Source organism: Xiphophorus maculatus, chromosome 9 (genome assembly GCF_002775205.1).
Source record: "Xiphophorus maculatus strain JP 163 A chromosome 9, X_maculatus-5.0-male, whole genome shotgun sequence".
NCBI classification, from domain to species: domain Eukaryota; kingdom Metazoa; phylum Chordata; class Actinopteri; order Cyprinodontiformes; family Poeciliidae; genus Xiphophorus; species Xiphophorus maculatus.
This window is the reverse complement of record NC_036451.1, coordinates 9,686,184-9,701,046: the sequence shown is the minus strand read 5'-3', so window position 1 is coordinate 9,701,046 and position 14,863 is coordinate 9,686,184. Positions and strand designations below refer to the sequence as shown.

At 35.8% G+C, this 14,863-nt stretch overlaps 1 protein-coding gene across 1 annotated transcript; it reads left to right on the top strand.

Moving 5' to 3' along the window:
• The first annotated feature begins 4,824 nt into the window (after positions 1 to 4,824).
• LOC111609684 lies at positions 4,825 to 12,145 on the top strand. Its single transcript, XM_023339311.1, has 5 exons — positions 4,825 to 5,061; positions 6,204 to 6,521; positions 7,742 to 7,894; positions 9,719 to 9,765; positions 9,863 to 12,145. The coding sequence occupies exons 1-5, from the start codon at positions 4,992 to 4,994 to the stop codon at positions 10,028 to 10,030; spliced, it is 756 nt and encodes a 251-aa protein (XP_023195079.1). The 5' UTR covers positions 4,825 to 4,991; the 3' UTR covers positions 10,031 to 12,145.
• Positions 12,146 to 14,863: the final 2,718 nt, after the last annotated feature.

Below are 14,863 nucleotides of genomic sequence, written 5' to 3'. Positions count from 1 at the left end.
GCATTACATCACCCTTTGTTTGGTCTGCTCTGCCAAACCACTCATGTGAAAATAAACACTCAGTTGTTGTTTCACTGTGGTTTAAATGCACTGGATGATTGCACAAACATTTCCGCTATGTTGCTAAGCAGTGGAATTGTAAAAGTGCACATTATGTATAGAAAAGACAAAAAGACTTTTGAACATACCTTTCTCTAGACACTGAAAGTGGAGGTTTCAATATAACCAATGCATGCTTAACTACACATGTGCAGAATCTCACCCACAGACATTTGAGACTCCTACAAGCGCACCAGAGGATTCACTGTGCAACAAAACCTGTGAAACGTGAGGGGCGAGGTTTGGTTTCAGTCAGCACTGCTGCACAGGAAGGGAGAAAAAAAGCAGACTGCTTAGCTGTGGTGGAGAGATAAGTGACACGAGCACATTGTAGGGACAATAAGAAAGGTAGAACAACCAAAGTGCATACTCTGAGACACATCTAAATTGATATGATTGCAATGCTTTATGCTGCCAAAAACAAATAAAATACTGTGCAGAAGTGAGAAGCTTTGGGGATGAAACAGTTACAATAAACTATGCAGCCACTGCAATTAAACTCAGTTGCTCAAAAAAGCTGTTTTGTGTTTTCTAATAAAAACCTTATAAACAGCAGCAGCGCACATAAGGATTTGAAGCATGCACATGGAAGTAATTTCAGTAACATGCAATGCAAAGTATAATGTCATGGAGGAAGTGAATGAGTTTAAATGTGAAGGTTTCTGTTCAGTGTCAGAGAACGGAAAACAACACGAGGTTACTGCTGCAAATTGTTGTCATGGTTCAAATCAATCCACAAGATGGCGTAAGGATACAGCACTGAGAATTAAAAACACGTGCATCAAAATTTTGTCCTCAGGCAGAAAGGTTTATTTTCAATATGTGCATCAAGGACTGACAATGTTATGACTCCACACTTCCAGCCCTGAATAAAAATATAAATGATGTATTTACAGGTTTTGTAAATTAGCCAACATAAGAACTACATAACTCTATTCAATGTGGTAGTTTATCAGTTCTTTTAATTAAAGGGACACACAGAGGAAAGCCAACACATGTTTTTTTTAAGGGAAAAGTGATTACCAAAATGATTTATTTTTTACTTTTTAATACTCCTTAAATTTAGAAGAAATTATTATTATTATTATTATTATTATTATTATTATTATTATTATTATTATTATTATTATTATTATTATTTCCATATAGTATTCTCACACTATGTCACTGAGGTCAGGCCTTTTCATGATAGTTTGCTGGACTGGTCCACCTTGACAATGGTCCTGGTGTGAAGAGACGAAAATGTGAACAGAGGGAACACAAAACAATTGCATTATTTAAAGTTTGAACAGTTTAGAACTTTGAATTGAATCAGTGTCTTGCATTGTAAGAACATTTATGAACATTCTCTAAGCCAGGGGTCTCAAACCCCAGTCCTCAAGGGTTGCAGTCCTGCAACTTTTAGATGTGTCTCTGTTGCACCACACCTGAATAGAATAATTAGGTCTTTAGCAAGGCTCTTGAGATCTGATCTACACAAGGAGGAGGTAATTAAACCATTTCATTCCAGCGTTTTTTGTACCTGTGGCACATCTAAAAACTGCAGGATAACGGCCCTTGAAGACTGGAGTTTGACACCTGTGCTTTAGCTTCTTGGCAGATATATTTGTTCTGCCGCAGAAAACCTTGTTAGGCAGAGGTCTTGAGGGTTTTCATAATTACTGCAAGGCGCTGTGGTTCTGTTGCAGCAAATTAAACCCAACTCAGCAACTTTCTACCATCATGCTGTAGGTGGTATGAGTTATTTCCTTTGAAACAGGTCACTGTACATTACGACTAACCAACCCCACTTTGGTCTCATCTGTTCCAAAGACATTGTTTCAGAAGGCTTGTGCTTGATTCAGATGTAGCTTTAATAATCTGAGTTTTGCGGTCATACTAATTTTAGACAATCACAATTCCCTCAGAATAGGAACCTTTCCAAACAAGTCATAGAAGATTTTTTTAATTTTACCATTGTGTACTCCAACATATAAAATTCTGACACCCTACAGTAATTGTATCTACAGTCATTCCTCAAGGAGCTGTGTCCTGTATGTTTTAGCAGAGTAAGTTTTAGCAGAGCGGCAATTCAGATACTTAAATCTGAATTGCCTTGTGTTGGAAAAAAGACACCTAAAATCTTCAGCTCACTGGTCCTTGAGGAATGAGGTTGGATACCCCATCACTTCATATTCTGTATCAGAGGTTTGCCTTCTACCCCTTCCCAGATTGATTGGGTGCAACATTTGGTTCCTCCTTGGGATTTTCCCCCCACATTATTCTGTGCTAAATAGCATTGCAGCAGAATTTTTCCCCAGTCTCCTGTTGTTTCTAAACTCCGCTGTAAAAAATATGCACACACCAACACAAAATAACAGAAAATCTAGTGTGACTTGCAGTTGAATCATCATTTTGAATTTCCTCTTCCATACTGAGACGACCCCCAATGTGGTGACTGTGAAACCAGACATCCAACCAACAAAATCCCTCTCAGGCTGCTGAAAGTGTTTTATCTTCAAAGCCCCCCACTTCCTGTGTGGTGTTGCAAGTGTGATGTGTGTGAATTACAGTATATGTTTTTTTTTGTCAATCTCAGAAGCTTATAGGCTTTTTTGCCCATACTATGAGCATAATTAATTTTAAAAGTGGTTGGATGCTGAGGAAGATTTTATTACACCATGACCACAAATATTTACAAACAACATAATAAATGTAAACCAGGAAATAAAATGAGCAAAAACTCAAGATATGAAGACATTGAGCATTATGTTTACAGTTTAGTGCAGTGCATGTGTGGGTTTGTAATCAGATATACTCCTGAAGGTCACTTTGGGTGGTTAAAACATCTGCAAAAGTAACCTTTTGAGTCCTAAAGCGAACCACTGGGTTTGAAAGTCATAGTTTCCACCAAGAAACCAAAAAAAATATGTTTTTTTCTGCTTTAAGAGAAGAAAATGCTTTACAGTTCAGAAAAAAAACTAGTTTGGCAAGTGTGATTTGTACTTTCACTTGTTAAGTTTACCATCACTGTTATTAGGCAGCTTCTTAGTTCAGATATTGGTTTCACAAAGGTTTCTAGATGTTTCTATCCCTTAAAATAGCTTAAATAAATTGCTTAATTATTTTCATAGTGTTGACAAAGTAGCGCAGGATCCTGGCAAGAGTTTGGGTGTGTTCAAGGTAGGCAACATGCTAGGAACTCAGCCTGGAGATCATTCTCGACTAATCTACACTGACCAGCCACTCTATTAGGTACACCTCTCTAGTACAAAATTTTAAACCACTCTGTAATTTTGTGCTCTTCGTATTTAAACCTTCTTGTACTATTTTACTAGTTGTCCAGGTTTTCTGTAAAAAGTACTGCCCTGAAAGCTGCTTTTTCAATTATTAACTTCACCTCTCCATGTTGGCATATTATGCAACATAAACAAATAAGAAAAGTGGACAAGTGGAGGACAAAATAAAGCAAAATAATATCCAGAAGGAATGTCTTATCTTCAAGATATCCAGGGTTGACTTTAGGGCATTTGAGGGAAACAGGTGTCAAAATACTATTTAACACAGGGGTCTCAAACTCCAGTCCTCGAGGGCTGCAGTTTTTAGATGTGTCACAGGTACAAAACACTGGAATGAAATGACTTAATTACCTCCTCCTTGTGTAGATCAGTTCTCCAGAGCCTTATTGACCTAATTATTCTGATCAGGTCTGCTGCAGCAGAGGCACATCTAAAAGTTGCAGGACTGCGGCCATCGAGGACTGGAGTTTGAGACCCCTGATAACAGCTTATAAACTGTGGTATTAATAAAAAATGAAAAAAAAAGGTATTGAGTTGACAGACTGCTAATTTCAAAACCCATCCATCCATTATTTTACATACTTGTCCCTGGGAGGGTTGCCATTGGAGCTGGTGCCTGTCTCCAGTGGTCAATGGGCGAGATGTACACCCTGGACAGGTTGCCAGGGCAACACCCCGACAGTCAGGATAAAAAATCATGCACGCAAACCTAAGAGGAATTTAGAGAGCTCAATCATCATCACAGTCATATTTTTGGACTGTGGGAGAAAGCTGGAGCACTTGTAGAGAACCCACACATGCACAGGGAGAACATGCACACTCCGTGCATAAAGACTCAAGGCCTGGATTCAAACCCAGGACCTTCTTGCTGCAAGGCAACAATATTAGCAACTGCATCACTCTGTAGCCCCATTTAAAGGTCCCTGAAGAATAATTGATATGTGGTTCTTTACCAAGTTTTCTAAAATTTAAAAATATTAGTCACTTGGGTTCATAAGTATGTCATTCTGAGCAACTGAAACCGAGCGAAAAGGGAGACAAAGTCTTAATAATATACATTGAAATTGCATTAGATAAGAAGGCTGAAATTAAATATTAATCCATACCATTTTAACAGATTACTCATAAAATATGACTCCAGTGAAGTAAAACAGAAACTCTAGTTATTTTCTGAAAGAAGAAAATCTATATGAAGCTTTGTTTTGTCAATTTATGAATAGGATTCTGATTAAAGGACTATTTTAAAATGACCATATAAAAAAAAACCTTTTATGTGACAGTTTTAAGTGGTTCTCTTCTGAAACCTGAAAGAAGTATTTGCTCCTCCTGAATTCACATCATGCGCGTGACATCCTGCTCCACACAGTCTACACCACATGTCCATGAAGCTCTTTGAAGTCTTCGAAACAGGAGGCGCTTCTGATGCAGTAGGCTGATATACGTCGGTGTTTGTGCAAGTTCCTGCCTACTGCTTCCTCCCTGTAGAGGAGGAAAAAACTACTACTACTTGACAAGAAAAGCTAAGGTTGGACGATAACAACGACAGTCAAAGTATCTGTAGGACCAAAAATTGGAAGGGCCATCACGGCAGGCCTGAAAGCAGAACGCGTTATCATGGTTGAAAACGGCTTCGCAAAGCCTCTTGGGTTAGTTTTAATCGTCACAGCTCACATGGTTTTCTATGGTAAGATGTTTTATTCATAACTAGTGCTGGTTGACATTTGGTTTTCTAAGTTTTTAGGATTTTTCTCAAAAGATTAACAACTTAATTCACGTATTTGATATTTTGCTCCTGTTTATGTATTTAACAGTGTGTGTGAAGGAGGGATTTGTTGACATTTTAGTATTTTTGCTCTCTATTAAGTCAACACAGTGATTCTTTAAGTGTAACAGGTTTATTCCTCATTGTACTTCTTGAGGGAAGTGTTCACAATTTGGTTGTGGCATCTACTGCGGTTTTTCACCTCTGAAAATAGACTTAAAAGTGGGACATTGTGACTGTCACATACCTGAAAAGCTATACTGGATCATTTTTGGGGGAAAATAATTACATTACTGTCTTCAGTCTTAAATATTTACACACTTAGGCAATTGTTAGCGAACTCAGTTGACAGAAATACAAGTCAAACACCAATACAAGCCACTCAAAAGGAGAACTACAAGATATTTAATTATGCTTTGAGTTTACATGTGAATTGGCATTCTATAAATGAGCTGAACTGATATGAATTAATTATTTTTCTTGATTTTTAAAGCTAAATAAATTTGTGGCTCATGCTTCAAAAACATCTTTTAAAGGAGGGTTTTGACATATTTCTCATAACCCTCATATTTTTTTATCTATCTTTAATTCTCCATGTCAAATATTTATGACAAAAACAAATGGCGAGCAATTAAAGCTAGCATACCATCAGTTTTTTTGTTGTTTTAAAATGTAATATTGTAATAATGTAATAATGTATTAATGAATATAGAAAAATATGAAGAGTTGTACAGTTAAAACTTGTAGAGTTTTAACCACCATGTTACAGTCTTGGTGTAATTTTAAAATGCAAAAGTTATTTTCTCTTACTTGACTTCATAGATAATAGATATATATTTCTAACTATGAGATCAATTTGACTGATTAGATCCCATCAGTGTCAACAAAATTTATAAGTATTAATTATTCAAAGAAGAATAAACACAGTGACTATTTACAATAAAAAGGCCACCACTTTGAATCCATACCAAAGTGTAAGTAATCATTCCAACACTTCTTACATTGTTTTGCTGTATATGTGTTCATAATACTTCATAAGTGTCTGTTGTAATTACTGTTTACAGACCCCAGCCATGCAGATGTCATTGGGACCGTCGGCCAAAACATCTCACTTCACTTCAAATTTAACACTACCATCACATATAAGAGTCACATTGCTGTCTATAGATGTTTAGGAAAGCAAAGAAAAATCTCTGAATATCCATACTACAAAAATGAATTTAAAATTTACCCTGAAGATTCTTCCATACAATTTCACATCACCAATCTGAGCCTAAACCACAGTGAAACTTACTGGGCCATTTTGGTCATGGATTTATCAAAAATACATAGCACAAATGAAGTGAAGCTGATTGTTCAAGAGGAGTACCTAACCACCACAGGTAAGATCCCACTTCTTACATTTACACTAAAATATACTACTGTACATAAGTCATTATCTTTAACAACTATTTCATACAAATGGATGCAGTCCAATGTTTAATATCATTAGAATATCTTTAGTCTGTAAGTCATTTCACTCTTTCCACTCCATATTTATTTCCCCTGCGTTACTTCAACAATATGCTGACTCAAACCTTCGACCAATAGGTGCACAATTAATCTGTGTATGACTGGGGCATAACGTTGGTAATTATGGCTCGTTTTCGCATGTTGGCTGTCTCTGACGAAAACTAATTTTTAATAAGTCTTTAAATGTCATTATATAATCGTACACTGCCATATTAAGTAAAATCCAACCTTTTCACTGAGTAAATGCATTCACTGACAAAAACTATGACTGAAAAAAAATCTATATTGAGAAATAATAGTTTTATCTTGTAGTTTTCTAAGGGGATTATTATGTAAAATTAGCTATTTTGAGCTTTACATCATAATGTACAACATAATATGTATGTATGTAACCTTTATTTATTCATTGAGATTAAAAATCTCTTTTTCAAAAGAGACCTGGCCCAGACTGGTAGCAACAAACATTTACAAATCAAAACTACTTATATCAAAACCCAATTAAAATACAATATTGATAATAAAGGAAGAAAAAAAGACAAAAATCAAACACAGTCATTAAAGTAAAATTAGGACTAAAATACAACTAAACTGAACAGCTTTCTGATCACCTGGGGAATAAATATGGCATGACACAAAGGTCCATTTCCTTGAGCCACTCTTCAAAAAGCATTTTTGTCCAATAAATATGTAAAGTTTGCCAGTCACCACTCAGACTTTTGAAATAATAAATCAGTTTCAAGCTAAACTGGAATTCAAACAAAGATTACCAGTTAAACTGGAATTCAAACAAAGATTACCAGTTAAAACCAAGTGGTAAACCTTTACAAAAAGGCAGAATATATTCAAACCAATTAATTTGGGTAAAGGGAACAGACCTTAATGCTAACAGGTTTAAGACTAATGAAACAGAACATTTAGCAATATTAGTCTGCACGTCAAATGTTGTCACAAAGCAAAGTTTCAATTCAGATCCAGGGCGTCTTTTCTAGAATCATTACTTGGTGTTTTCTGTTAAAAATAGCCCGGTAATGAAAAACGTCTCTTTCATAGTAGATGAGTAAATATTTTCGTATTCTTTTAACTCCCACAGTTCCTCCAGAGACGAGCACCTTTACCAAAACAACTAACAATGGAAGTTCCAGTTTCTTTTCCTCTCAGATTGTCACAGTTATTGTGGTTTCTCCATTTCTTCTGCTAGCTGCATTGCTTCCATTCTTGGTTATTTGTCTTCCAAAACCAAAAGGTGAGTTGAAAAAGCTTTGCTTTATTTGCTTAATTTTTAAATGTGATTTATTTTTCCATATATCTAAAAATATGAGCTGTTTTGTTGTCCAGAATTGGGGATGGATGTTTTTAATTAAATATGTAGCATCTGGATCCCAGTTTATATCTCAAAGTTTGACTGTGTATGATGACCGTTTCTAAGTCAGTGTGTTCAACGTCTAGTGTATAGACATCTGCAGATTACTGGAATGTGTATATACATGACTTTTTTTTCTCAACCAAATACACATAGGAGATGGCAATGTTTATTTGGTGGAAAAAATGTGCAATTGTGTGGTTAGATGCTGAAAATGCAAACCAGATTGCAGTTTCACATCCTCTTAATGCATGCGATGATTCATATTTTTCAAAGAGGAATTCTGCCTCGATGCATGCAAATTTATTGGTAGCTACTATCACAGAGAGAGGGGTGGAAATAATAAAAAAAAAAAACAAAAAAAAAACACCAGAACCTTGAGTGTGCTGTCATTTCAAAGGCAAACCCTTTTGACCTACTTTGAATCAGTGCAGTTTTGAAGTCTCTTGACCTCAGAAACCACTGATGAAGATTGTTTCTCCTCCATGCTCACAAATGCAAGAGTTTTGCTGACTTTGCACTCCTTTATCACAGCAAACTGGTTCAACTTTTGCTCAGGGCCATAAATTTTGTCTTTGTGTTTTTTAAAATTTGACTAAGAATGAAGTATCCTTCTGATTTCTCAATAATATGCTGCACTTGTGCATAAAACCAAACAAAAACATAATTTATCTAATTTAAAAAGTCAGGGAATTTAGTTTAGCCACTTTACTTTTATTAGTTCTTATTAAAAATATTTTAAAAAAAAATCATTTTTATGTCTTTTATGAACCGAAAAGCCTCCAGCCTCAATCCATTTCTTTTTAGGCTCCCCCCAATTTAGGACTGGATTTGACAAGTTTGCAGTTCTCCCATGCACACCCTCTCCTACCACTTTTTTCTTCCACTCAACTTTCCATTAATATGTTTGTTTACAGCACTATGTAAACGACCAATTTACATTAATGGATTTGAAGTCTTATTTTCCTTGTGGTGGGTGACATGATTGTCTGCAGTCTTCCCTCTGGTAGTCAGTGATGATATGACTATTTCAAAACATCTAAACACTAACGTTTCTAAAATTTGTTGTGCAATTTTCACATTTTCTGAGACAGTAAGTTTTGGGTCATTATCAGCAATTCAATCACGAAGATACAATCATGTTAGCAAACCAACTAATTTATGCTAATAGCGTCATATGATTTTACGGTACACTGCAAAGTAAACACTTCACATGCTTTTATAAGCAGAGTCTTCTGAAAATGGGTTACTCATAAAGACTATCTTCATTCTCAAAAAAAAAAAAACTTACCTAAAGAAATCAGTTATGTTTACAATTAATTAGCACCAGCTGGAAGGATAAGAATGTTTAAACAATAGACAAATGGAATATAGCTTATTCTCACCAAAGACTTATAACTTCAGTGCCATATTTAACCTTGTTATTGGAGTAAAACACAAAAATAAAGAGTGTATTTTAACCCTTAGAAAACCCAGCCTTACTATAATAAGGCTCCAACACTTCCATAACAAAATCAGTTTGTCATCAGTCTATTGGTTTTGTTCTACCAGCTGAAAACCAGTTAAATGACAAATGTGTGTTTAATTATCCTATTGAACCCATTTAGTAATCTAAGCTAAACTTTTTATGTAATCAAGAGAAAATATTGTTCTTATAACCTGAAACCTTTTAGAATATGACATTTCCTTGTTGTGTCCATAATGCAGACCAAACACAAGAAGGACGTCAGAGATCCTCAACTCCTACAACACAGGTACACATATTTTTAAACCTTTCATAATGCACGGGTCAAAGTAAATGTGTTATATTTTCCCCGAAATTGCTAAGTATATATCTGACTGTGTTTGCAGGAAACAGTTGAAGTGACAGTTAGTACGACTGACCAGTCACTGGTCTACAGCGTCCTGGACTTCCCAAAGAGACCCCCATCAGCTGTGGAGTTGGGCTCCAATGAGACAGAGTACGCCACAGTCAGCTACCTCCCAGAAAAGAAGCTGAGGCCCAACACCAATAAATGAACGAGTGTAAATCTTCAGATCCTTTTCAGTTTCAGGAAAAGACTTTAATACCCCAGAATCTAATAATATATATTCTTGTATGTATGATAAATTGTGTTTTGACTGTCTTTACACATTTTACAATATTAGTCCGTGGAACCAATTTTTGTATGAAAGACAGCACTGTGTGTGTGGTGATCAGCACACAAATGTCAAGAGTTACTGTAACAAACCACAAATATCAACCTCACCCAACTATTTCCTCGAAGCGAATAGTTTTGTTTCTGGCGAAACTGGCAAAATTTGATCTTTACTTTATTGTTATGAGAAACTAGCGCAGCTAGAAATATGCTTGAAATAATGTTAATGCATCAAAATGGTGTTCCTTGTATAACTGATGAAATATTGCCCACTCTATCTGGAAACAGACAAATTTGTTGGGGCCGGAGAACAGAGTAAACAAACAACAAAAAAACACATTTATAAAATCAGCTGTTATTGCAGAAACATAACCTTGAAAAGATTAGAAACCTTGAAATGATAAACATTGAGAACAATCAATTTAGTATCTTTGTTCAATAGGAGGTTGGGATCCCAATTTAAGAAATTAATAGCACAATTGTTGACAATACTTTATACAGCAGCCCCCTTTTACCAACAGGAGAGCATTCAGTATTCTCTTATAAAATTTCACAAAGTAAAAACATGCAGGGATAGGGACCTGTTTCTAGTTCTATAATGTTTCTAGAAAAAGAACTGCTTCAGCATTCTGGCAGAGTCCACCAGATATTTATTGATATCTTCTTGTACGGGAGTCCGGTGTGTTGGAGCAGGGATGCATTCAAACGTTGCAAGACAGTAGCACTAGCAAACTGCAATTTATGACCTGTATTGTCTCTAGAGTTGGCAATTATTACTGAGTGTTTATAACGTCTTGCACTCTTGCTACATGTTCCAAGCTTCTGGAGGAACAACAAGCATACAGCATCCCACATCATCCATCATGCTTCTCCTTGTATTCATTGGCAGTAAGCGCTCGGCTTGAAGTGGCTCAATCTTGGTAACATCTGACAGAATTCCAATTAAAGTTTCTGCTGCATTAGGCAAAAACATGTTTGTGTTTTGCAGATAAAGAATTAACACGTAGATAAAATCTTGTGGTTATCTAGGCGATGTCTTTGCTGCAGCTCTGAAACAGTGAGCTCTGAAATAGCAGCTTTACTTCCATGGCATGTTCTCTTGTTGCTTGCATTTGTAAGCGTCACCAAAAGATGGGCTTTTTGGTCGTGTCATAAGCATACCCCGAAAAATAAGAAGACATGGAGGAGAGGTTAAGTTTTATAAGAAAATCTATTTGAGTTTATTTACATTCATTTTCACACTGTTATTGGGTTATACTGTACAATAATAGAGTAATAATATTTCCTAGCATGGGATCCTTACTATCTTTAATAAATACAAAACTATAAATACTTTTGATTTTAAGACATCGTTAAGGATTTGTCAACATCCAATCTAAAAGTCAGTAATTAAATCCCTTTTTAATCATTGGTATTGCATTTTTTCACTGTTTTACTCATCACCTCAAGGGCTCTTGGGTAAAATGAAACCATTTTAAGAACACAATTCAAGTGTACAGAATCACAGATCAGCCTTGTCAGCTTTAAAAGTGTGAGTTTCCCCTGCTCCTCTGTATCCACAGCAGTTTGTATGTATGCAGCCACAATCTGACACTATCTTACTGTCAATTTCCCCTAGGACGGTCTTGAAAGTTCTCTGATCCCTGGTGCTAATTTGCTTATCTCATTTTTGTGAATCTCTTTGTCATATAGTGACTGCTGTTGTGGATGTGTGATGATACTTATGTGTTAGTGGAAAACAAGTAAATTGACCTTGAATCCTGGATTCAAGGTCAGGATTCAAGGTTATTTTTCAAAAGGGTTATTTTTCAGAAGGGGAAGTATGTGGTCTCAAAAACTGCAAATAATGCATTTGTTTATTTTTCTTCTTGATCATGGGAGATTATTTTTTCTCTTACGGCTACAATAAACTCAAATAGGACAGTGAGAATGTATTCCTAGATTTGTAAAGCTCAGTTTTTCAAACTGCCTTTAATAAAGCTGCTGTTTCCAATTATCTGAACCTAAGACTCTAAACGCGTGTATTTTTTGAAAATGAAATCTAGGCATTTGCAATTGTGTTGTCACGTTTTCAACCTGATTTGCTTTTCTGTGAAAAGCCCTCATGCTGCTGTCTGTGAGGCTGCAAACATGGCTCCAGCTGCAGATGCTTTTTCAGTTGTCAATCATCTGAAACTTTCAGTGTCAGTCAGACAGGCTGAAGTCAGACCTGTAAATGTGTCTTTGTTGATGTAATAGTAACATCATGAAGCTATAAGTGAAAAACACCTAAATGTTTTTAATGTCAATGAGAAGAAAAAATATTTTCCAGTCTTATATACTTTGCGTAAAGTTTGAAGTATGTTTTTTCTGTGTTTTAGTCAATATCTCTGCTGTACTTTAGCATCTAACATTTGATGGGGGAGGTAGAAGAAAGTGAACTTGCTAGGCTAAACTTGTGCTTTGAGCTCCATATTATGTTTTGAACTTTGTAATGTTTCCTTTAAGCAGTTTTAAAAACTGTTTTTTGAGTACATACATTCAAACTCAGAAAACTGGATTGCTTTAAAGCGATAGCATTAATTTCTGAAGTGGACTCCTGACAAAAGCCCTGCACACTGATTAGCAACATTGGTGAAGATGTGTAAAAACACGTTGCAGACCTTTTTGCTACAGGAAAAGTAGGCTTATTTTTTCCTTTCTGATGGATAACTATGCTCTTGGATAGGATAACATTCAGATTGGGCATTTTTGTGACAAACAATCCAACGGGCGATAAAATAAATGATTTTGAAGAGCACTACATAACCTCTCTCAACTATGTTGTGGAGCTGTTTTTCTTCCAAATTCCCTGAAATCTTGTATTTGCAAATTCTGTGAAATACCAGAACATTAAAAAAAAATCTGGTAGCCTCTGCCAGAAAACTGAAAATAGATCATCACTGGATATTCTAGCAAGATCTAAATGATCTAAAACATGTGGCCAAATAATTGCCAAAATGGTTTTGCAAATAAGAATGAAGAAAAATGTCAGTCTTTAGATGTCAAAAGATGCTACAGATATACCCCCCAAAATCTGTCTTAGATGAGTTGCAAAATACTTCAGGTATTTATTTGGTGAAATATTTTTTCAAAAGCAATATTTAATTTTTGTTTCACTTCATGTTGGTCTATAACATAAAACCATTTTAAATTATACTGGGATTAATAGCCATAAAGTGAAAAAGTTTAAGTGGTTTGAACTATTTTGCAAGGCATTGTGCATGAAGCCACAAACAAAGCTGCTTCAGTTACTGCATGGAGGAGCACTCCATGCAGTAACAAAAGCAAAGCACAACAATTATTTGTTTATTCAGCAGTTTAGACAGAAAGATTTTACTGATAGTCAATTTTAGTGGCTGAACTGCTGCCCTTCCTCCACTTGGAAATAAAGACACTTTGCTTTCTGTTTGTGTGCATGCTGGATGCTGCACTTTATACACCAACACAAACAAATGATGTGCCTGCACTTTGCGCAAACACAACGCCCACCTCTGTTATATATCAAGGTTTCTCATAAAAAAAAAGCCTGATCTCGCTTCACCATAACTGAACTGTTGCATTTTCTCAGCCGAGCAGCATTCAAATCATGAATATGTGACACTTCCTCAGTCAAGCTGTTCATGTTGCTGTTTGTTTAAGTCGTAACTAAGATGATAGGATGTTAAAGTTTTTATTTATATAGGGCATATTTCTTTTTGGGTGATAAATCTTAATACATTAGTTGGGTCTTTTATTGTTTGCATGGAAAGATAATGTTTTCATCACACTAGAGAACCATCATGAAAACACATATAAAAACATACCATCAATTGATTATAATGCTTATGGTTTTGTGGCTGAGTAAGTTTTTTGACAAAGTTTTCATTTTATGGTTGAATTTTTACATACATGACATTAGTGTTTGGTCACATTGCCATTAAACAGTGGCTGCCCTTCAACAAGCTATCGTTTGCTTCAACAAAAATATTTTGAACTACCCAATCAGAGGTTAATAAAGTCATGGGATTATCATCCGGAATTGACCAAATTATTTAAAAACAAAGTAAGGTCATTATACGTAAACGTCAAATTTAAAGACTGTAATACAAACTGTTCTCTCTTGTTACTCAGTCAGAAGGTAAAGATCATTTTAACTGATCCCTAACAGGAAGTGGTATGATTTAATCTCAGACAATAAAATTAAAAGGTCATGTATCTGTTTTGATTAAACATCTGGTTTTAACTGGCTTTGCAATATTTAAAATAAAAGCAAGCTGAAGAAGGCACCTTCTATAAGGTTAAACCCTTATGTGACACCAGAATTGTGCAATTTCCATGCAGTAAATTTGCAAAGGGGACAGACACTTGTCAGGATCCTGCTCTGCTTCTCCTAGTCTTGTTGGCTGTCCCATAGTCAATTGCTTCCACCTATATTATCAGTGCCTATAATGTATTGTCTTTCGTCAACCAGTCTCACAGCCTTTGTGTGGGTTTCATGCCCACCTCCCTGGTTGTGTATGGGACCTGCTTTCTGCCACTTGGCCACTCTTTGAGTTTCTCTTCCTCTGGCTCAAAACCTAGCTTTATACCTAAGGTCTGACTACTGTCTCATGGATTTTGGATCTGTCCTGCCCACTCTGCTTTCTTTGTTACTGAACTGAATCATTTACCTGATCACTAAGCACTGACTTATGGTCAAAGCTTGTATTCCCCT

Bases quoted from the DNA above. Each gene is read 5' to 3' on its own strand.
- LOC111609684 (XM_023339311.1), top strand. From the start codon at position 4,992: ATGGTTGAAAACGGCTTCGCAAAGCCTCTTGGGTTAGTTTTAATCGTC. The intron at 7,895-9,718 runs GTGAGTTGAAAA...TCCATAATGCAG, and splicing joins TTGTCTTCCAAAACCAAAAG to ACCAAACACAAGAAGGACGT. The intron at 9,766-9,862 runs GTACACATATTT...CTGTGTTTGCAG, and splicing joins CCTCAACTCCTACAACACAG to GAAACAGTTGAAGTGACAGT.